Here is a 7,959-nt window from a genome sequence, read left to right as displayed (position 1 = left end):
TGCTGGGTGTAAACTAATTAAGGTGGTGGGATATAATTGGTTGGCTAATCATGTTACAATATGTTAGGATTGGTTAGGTAAGTAGAATGATTGGTTAAGGTATAGCTAAGAATATTACTTTATAAATTAGGGGCAAACAGGAAGTAAGTTGGGATTCCAAAATAAGCAAAAAGGAATTTGGATTTAAGCTTGCTGGAAGTTCACCCCAATAAACATTGAATTGTTTGCACCTTCGGACTTTGGGTATTGTTGCTCTCTGTTCATGCGAGAAGGACCAGGGAAGTGGGAGAGAGAAGGAATAAGCTCTCTAACAGTCCACATTAGCAGAAAAGCTGTAAGATGAAAAGCAAATTCAAAATCAAACATCCAGCATTGATACATGTATCTTGACTGAGTGTTAGCAAACGTTTCAAACAAAACACTGAAAATGATGGTGTTAAAAATGGCCCCAAAATAGCCCAAAACATATGTAGTTTAAAAACAACAACATTATTGTATTTATTTCTTATAGCATTCAGTGATGGTATTGAATATTAGTCTCTAGAAGGCAACATTTCACCCTTGCTCCCTGTGTTGGAAGTAGAATGCTTCTGCTGCTGGTCATATATCAGCAGTTACCAGAGCAATCTTTTCTTTCTCTGGTGGAAAATGTTCACAACACATTTTGTGTTCTTGCCTGTATGCCCTAACATTAAGAATGTTTTCTAAAAGTTCCTCTTGCATCTTGTTGCACAGTTTTGTTTTTATCAAGTTTATCTGAGAAAACAGTCTTTCAACTGCAGCATTGCTAATGTGTAGCAACAGCAATGAAAGAGCAAGCAAGCCAAGTTGACTAAAGTCTTTGTCCCCAGGAGCATCCATGTGTTTGAGACCTTCAATCCAAAAGGGCTCTACTTGGTTGTTCTGAGTATGAGGCCAGTGAACTATAGACAAAACTCAACCCTGTTGCTCCAACAGTTCAAGGTCTCCACAAAACAATCACAAAAATGACATACTGGCCAATCTAGGTCACGATGGGCTGAGCACAATAGACTTTAGCACTGTAAGGGTGGGTGGGGTTGGGGGCTGACAAGCGATGCTGAAGGAGATCAGGTGATGATCAGAGAGAGAGAATTTAGTAACAGAGAGGTTTGTGCAGAGCAGAGCTTTGTGATGGAGTGATAAAATGTTAGGTGTGAGGAACTTCTCAGACTGTGAACTTCCACAATGCTGAGAACAGCCAAACTAGAAGATAGCATCCTTGGTTACCAGGGAGAGCTCCTTTCCCACTCTTGTCTGGCAGGTTTAAATTCAGTGGCCCCAGCTGATCACCTTCTGCAGGTGTATTTGCCCACTTTGTCACGAAGCTCTTTGGTTTTGACCCCATAAATGATAGGGTTGAGCACGGGAGGGACAAGGAAGAAGAGGTCAGCCAAGATGATGTGAACATGGGGAGGGATGGCCTGACCGAAGCGATGTGTCAGAATGGTGAAGAGGACGGACGTATAAGATGTCAGCATCACACAGATGTGGGCTGTGCAGGTATTAAGAGCTTTCTGATGGGCTTTCTTGGAGGAGATTCTTAGGACGGCCCTGGTGATCAGACTGTAGGACACGGCAATGAGCATCAGGTCTGACCCCATGACTACAAAGGCCACCATCAAGCCATATGTCCTGTTGACAGTGGTGTCCGCACACGACATCTTCACCACAGCTATGTGCTCACAGTGCGTGTGGGGGATAATGCGGTTGGCACAGAATGGCTGCCTGCTTAGAATCAGGGGCAGGGGAAGTACTAGGAGAACAGCTCTTATCAAACCTATGAGCCCTAACATAGCTATGCGTGTGTTGGTGAGGATCGTGGAGTATCTCAGAGGGTGACATATGGCAACGTAGCGATCAAAGGCCATAGCCATGAGTATGGCTGAGTGCAGAGCAGAAACCGCGTGAAGGAAGAACATCTGGGTGAGGCAGCCACCCACAGTAATAACTTTTAAATTGAACCAAAATATAAACAGTGCCTTCGGCATGATGGAAGTAGTCGTGACAATGTCTGTGAGTGCCAGCATGCAGAGCAGCAGGTACATTGGCTTGTGCAGGGTCTGGTTTTTGCCTATGACAAACAGAAGTGTGAAATTTCCCAACATTCCAATAAAGTAAAATGTAGAGAAAGGGATGGACATCCATAGGTGCTCAGCTTCCAGGCCAGGGATGCCTGTTAGGATGAATGATGAAGAGACAGAGTGTGTGAGGTTGATTCCTGCCATGAGGTGGTCGATGCATCGATCAGGTTCAGAAATGCTCAAGGTGCCTGTAATGGTAGGGAAACATAATGAAGTGGGTTACATACTTTATTACACATAGTACAGTAAATATGTTGTAGTTATTACCAGTCTAGAAAGGGAGATGAGCAGTGAGTTGCAAATATTTACAGATGACACCAAATTATTTAGGTCAGAGTCAAGTCCAGAGATGTCCTCACAGGGAGATCACCAAGCCAGGTGAATGGGCAGTATGATGGCAGATGAACTTGAATGTAGATACCTGCAGCATGTATGCCCATAGGAGGGAAAAACTTGAACTCCTCAAACACCTAACAAAGTTCTAATTTAACTGTATGAACTCAGGACAGGGACCTGGGTGTTATGGTACACAGCTGTGTGACCCTTCTCACAGTGCAATCACACACAGAAATTGAACAAAATATTAGGATCCAGGAGGAGTGCAATGAAGAATCATACAGAAAATACAATGCCATGAGGTCATTGACTCAACGTTTCACTCTCCTCTAGACTCTTCTGTGTAGTACTAGGCACCCCGTCACAGGATATTGCAGAACGAGAAGGGTTTAGGCAGGGGCAATCAGAAGATTCAAAGACCAAGGAAACTCGCATAAGGAGAGAGGTTGAAAAGACTGCGATTGTTACCTTACAAATGAGATGAATTAGTGGGGATATGAGAAAAGTCTGTAAAATACATTCTGGTATAGAACAGATCCAGAATGTGTTCTCCCTGTTTCATAACACAAGATCAAGTGGACATTCAATTAAACAGAATTGTGGCAAATTCAAAAAAGATAAAAAAGGATTTTTCTTTATTCAGTGCCTAACTAGACCGAGGAACGCATTGCCACAAGAGATAGTTGAGCTGTGAACTATGTAAAAATCAGGAAGGGGAGGGACATTTGTATGGACAGTAAGACTATCCAGCTGCAATAGTTACAACTAAATAAATATTTTAGAAAACCTATCCACTCACATGTTTCAGGGTAAAAACCAATCACTGGCTGTTCTGCAGCTTGTGGGGCTGTCTCTATCAGAGAAGGACACTGGACCAGATGGACCACAGGTCAGATCCATGATGCAGTTCCTCTGTTGGAAAAGAGCCACACTTCCCTCATGGAAACAGACATTATCATGCTGGTCTATGGAAGGGCACAGGGGTATTGGTATTTAGGGCTACAGGCCCGCATCTCTGTTACTATCCTTGGTTTTTTTGTTTGTTTGTTTTTGGTGAGACACTTTCGTGCAGGCACCCAGCTTTGTCTGAGACAGAAGATACAGTTGTTAACTGACAAGTGTAAGCAGAGTCTTGGTAGCCACTCAGTTGCTAACCCTTCCCATTCCTGAAGATAACTGAAATTTGCAGATTACACAAACATTGAGAGATTGTAAAAAATAAAGAGGACAGGTCATTGTTTCAGAGCAATCTGGATTGGTTGGGAAACTGGTCTGAAGAAACAATGTACTCTAAAATAGCTGTGTAGATACCTGCATATAGGAAAAATGAGTGTAAATGATGCTTACCTGATGGGGGACACACGTGGGAAGCACCAAGACTATGTAGAAGATTTGGGGGCATGAAGGGATAATTAGCTAAACATGAGCTCCCAGTGTGACCATGTGGCCAACGAACCAATATGATCCTTGGATATTAAGTAGGGGAATCTAAGGAGAGGTAGAGAATTTATTTTAGCTCTATATTTGCTAATGGTGTGACTGCGGCTGGAATCCTCTGTCAAGTTTTGGTGTCCATGATTAAAGATGGGTGTTGATATGTTGAAGAGGGTTCAGAGAAGAGTCAGAACAATTCATAGAATCATAGAATCATAGAATATCAGGGTTGGAAGGGACCCCAGAAGGTCATCTAGTCCAACCCCTTGCTCAAAGCAGGACCAATTCCGAGTTAAATCATCCCAGCCAGGGCTTTGTCAAGCCTGACCTTACAAACCTCTAAGGAAGGAGATTCTACCACCTCCCTAGGTAACGCATTCCAGTGTTTCACCACCCTCTTAGTGAAAAAGTTTTTCCTAATATCCAATCTAAACCTTCCCCACTGCAACTTGAGACCATTACTCCTCGTTCTGTCGTCTGCTACCATTGAGAACAGTCTAGAGCCATCCTCTTTGGAACCCCCTTTCAGGTAGTTGAAAGCAGCTATCAAATCCCCCCTCATTCTTCTCTTCTGCAGGCTAAAAAATCCCAGCTCCCTCAGCCTCTCCTCATAACTCATGTGTTCCAGTCCCCTAATCATTTTTGTTGCCCTTCGCTGGACTCTCTCCAATTTATCCACATCCTTCTTGAAGTGTGGGGCCCAAAACTGGACACAGTACTCCAGATGAGGCCTCACCAATGTCAAATAGAGGGGAACGATCACGTCCCTCGATCTGCTCGCTATGCCCCTACTTATCCATCCCAAAATGCCATTGGCCTTCTTGGCAACAAGGGCACACTGCTGACTCATATCCAGCTTCTCGTCCACTGTCACCCCTAGGTCCTTTTCCGCAGAACTGCTGCCTAGCCATTCGGTCCCTAGTCTGTAGCTGTGCATTGGGTTCTTCCGTCCTAAGTGCAGGTCCCTGCACTTATCCTTATTGAACCTCATCAGATTTCTTTTGGCCCAATCCTCCAATTTGTCTAGGTCTTTCTGTATCCTATCCCTTCCCTCCAGCGTATCTACCACTCCTCCCAGTTTAGTATCATCCACAAATTTGCTGAGAGTGCAATCCACACCATCCTCCAGATCATTTATGAAGATATTGAACAAAACCGGCCCCAGGACCGACCCTTGGGGTGCGCCACTTGATACCGGCTGCCAACTAGATATGGAGCCATTGATCACTACCCGTTGAGCCCGACAATCTAGCCAGCTTTCTACCCACTTTATAGTGCATTCATCCAGCCCATACTTCCTTAACTTGCTGACAAGAATACTGTGGGAGACCGTGTCAAAAGCTTTGCTAAAGTCAAGAAACAATACATCCACTGCTTTCCCTTCATCCACAGAACCAGTAATCTCATCATAAAAGACGATTAGATTAGTCAGGCATGACCTTCCCTTGGTGAATCCATGCTGGCTGTTCCTGATCACTTTCCTCTCATGCAAGTGCTTCAGGATTGATTCTTTGAGGACCTGCTCCATGATTTTTCCAGGGACTGAAGTGAGGCTGACTGGCCTGTAGTTCCCAGGATCCTCCTTCTTCCCTTTTTTAAAGACTGGCACTACATTAGCCTTTTTCCAGTCATCCGGGACTTCCCCGGTTCGCCACAAGTTTTCAAAGATAATGGCCAATGGCTCTGCAATCACAGCCGCCAATTCCTTCAGCACTCTCGGATGCAACTCGTCCGGCCCCATGGACTTGTGCACGTCCAGCTTTTCTAAATAGTCCCTAACCACCTCTATCTCCACAGAGGGCTGGCCATCTCTTCACCATTTTGTGATGCCCAGCGCAGCAGTCTGGGAGCTGACCTTGTTAGTGAAAACAGAGGCAAAAAAAGCATTGAGTACATTAGCTTTTTCCACATCAATTAATTATTAAATGATTGGAAAACCTGCCTTATACTGCATTTTGGTGACATCCTCAAGCTGGTTATGTCATCCCCCTATCCACCTACGCCTGGGTTCCTTATATCTTGTTACAGCAGCACCTGGGGCTGTCACTGCCAGAGAGAGGACAACGGACTAGACCATAGGTCTGATCCACAATGCCATTCCTATGTTGGAAAGGAGCTAAGATTCTCCCATGGAAAAAGACATTATCATGCTGGGCTATGAATTTGCGCTTAACGGAATGGGCACGAAGGGCACAAGGGTCTTGGTATTTAGGGTTACAGGCCTGCACCTCTGTTACGCCCCTTGTGTCTTTTGTTGAGACATTTTCTTGCAGGCACCCAGCTTTGTCTGGGGCTATGTTCAGAAAAGAATCACAAGAATTAGTAAAAGATTAGAAAACCTGATTATAGTGATAGACTTAAAGATCTTAATCTATTTCATTTAACAAAGATGTCAAGGGATGACTTGATAACAGTCAATAATTACCTACACGGGGAATCAATATATAATAATATGCTTTTCAGGTTCGTATACGGAGGTGTAAGAGGATTCAATGGCTGGATGTTGAAGTTAAAGGAATTCTGACTGGAAATAAGGTGGACATTTTTAAATGGTGAGACTAATTAACCACTGGAACACGTTACCAAAGGTCTTGGTGGATTCTTCACCACTGAGAATTTTTAAATGAAGGCTGGATGTTTCTCTAAAAGATCTGCTCTAGGAATACTTTCGGGGTTATATTATACAGGCCTCTGTTAAACAGGCTAGAGGATCACAATGGTCCCTTCTGCCCTTGGAATTGCTGAATATGTCCCCAGGAGTCAGCTGGAGATATTACCTGTGCAAGCTCATGGCTGAGTTTACTGAAGGCAGTTTTTCTATTTGTGACCATGTTGCATTTAGCCCTCTGAGGAGAAAATCTCATGTGACTGCGGCCCCTTGGAAATGTATATTTCGCAGGGCTGAGGGATCCCATGAGGTACTGCATGGATGAATGCATTAGTGAAAAAAATAATGACTTGAGCCAATAAAATCTCCGGTCTGAGGAATGAATTGACAACCCTCACCATGAATGACTAATGGAGCTGTCTAGTAAATGGTCCCAGAGCATCCTGGATTGAATATCTCTGTCCTAGTGCCCCACTGTTTCAGTCAGCTACCAGTGGTTTGTGCACATGGCAGCTGTATTTATCTAGGCCCTCACATATCCCAGAGTTGCCCAATCTCATTATATAATGTGCAAATTTCACAACTTGTGAGTAGTTTCTGTGTCACAGCCCTTGAAGCACCATGTGTTGTGTACTGGTGTAACAAGAGAAGCCACACAGATGCCTGCCTTTGCATTTGTCACTAGTGTGTGATATATCTCACCAAGAGCCGTGGGGAATATGGGGCAGCTCGGAGGTTGTAGGAGTCAGGGATGACTGGAGAGTATGGAAAAGACACTGGCAACCAGCATGCTCTTGGAATTGGGTCAGCTTGCGATGGGGAAGGAGGATACGGACAGGGGGTCAGAGAATGATCAATGCCTCAATGGCTAGTGGGCGGCTGGTTTCAAGCGGAGTGCCCCAGGTGTCAGTGCAGAGGACAAGTGCAGAGTCCTGCACTTAGGACAGAAGAATCCCACACACCGCAACAGGCTGGGGACCGACTGGCTAAGCAGCAGTTCTGCAGAAAAGGATCTGGGGATTACAGTCAACAAGAAGCTGGATATGAGTCAGAAGTGTGCCCTTGTTGCCAAGAAGGCTAACAGCATATTGGTCTGCATTAGTAGAAGCATTGCCAGCACATTGAGGGAAGTGATTATTCCCCTCTATTCACCACTGGTGAGGCCACATCTGGAGTACTGTGTCCAGTTTTGGGCCCCACACTACAAGAAGGATGTGGAAAAACTGGAAAGAGTCCAGCGGAGGGCAACACAAATTATTAGTTTCAGAGTAGCAGCCATGTTAGTCTGTATTCACAAAAAGAAAAGGAGTACTTGTGGCACCTTAGAGACTAACCAATTTATTTGAGCATAAGCTTTCGTGAGCTACAGATCACTTCATCGGATGCATACTGTGGAAAGTGTAGAAGATCTTTTTATACACACAAAGCATGAAAAAACCTCCCCCCACCCCACTCTCCTGCTGGTAATAGCTTATCTAA

At 44.5% G+C, this 7,959-nt stretch overlaps 1 protein-coding gene across 1 annotated transcript; it reads right to left on the bottom strand.

Annotated features, from left to right (window-relative positions):
- Positions 1-1,307: 1,307 nt before the first annotated feature.
- On the bottom strand, positions 1,308-2,246 carry LOC140916762 (olfactory receptor 52N4). Its single transcript, XM_073358562.1, has one exon. It carries the CDS (start codon positions 2,244-2,246, stop codon positions 1,308-1,310), a length of 939 nt encoding a protein of 312 aa, XP_073214663.1.
- Between the last annotated feature and the right edge of the window lie 5,713 nt (positions 2,247-7,959).

The sequence above is a fragment of the Lepidochelys kempii genome, chromosome 1, assembly GCF_965140285.1.
Source record: "Lepidochelys kempii isolate rLepKem1 chromosome 1, rLepKem1.hap1, whole genome shotgun sequence".
In the NCBI taxonomy this organism is placed as follows: domain Eukaryota; kingdom Metazoa; phylum Chordata; order Testudines; family Cheloniidae; genus Lepidochelys; species Lepidochelys kempii.
Note: the sequence above shows the minus strand (reverse complement) of the source record. Positions and strands in the feature narration are given on the sequence as shown.

What these genes read in the sequence shown, in the direction of transcription:
- LOC140916762 (XM_073358562.1), bottom strand. Translation starts at nt 2,246, where the DNA reads ATGGCAGGAATCAACCTCACACACTCTGTCTCTTCATCATTCATCCTA.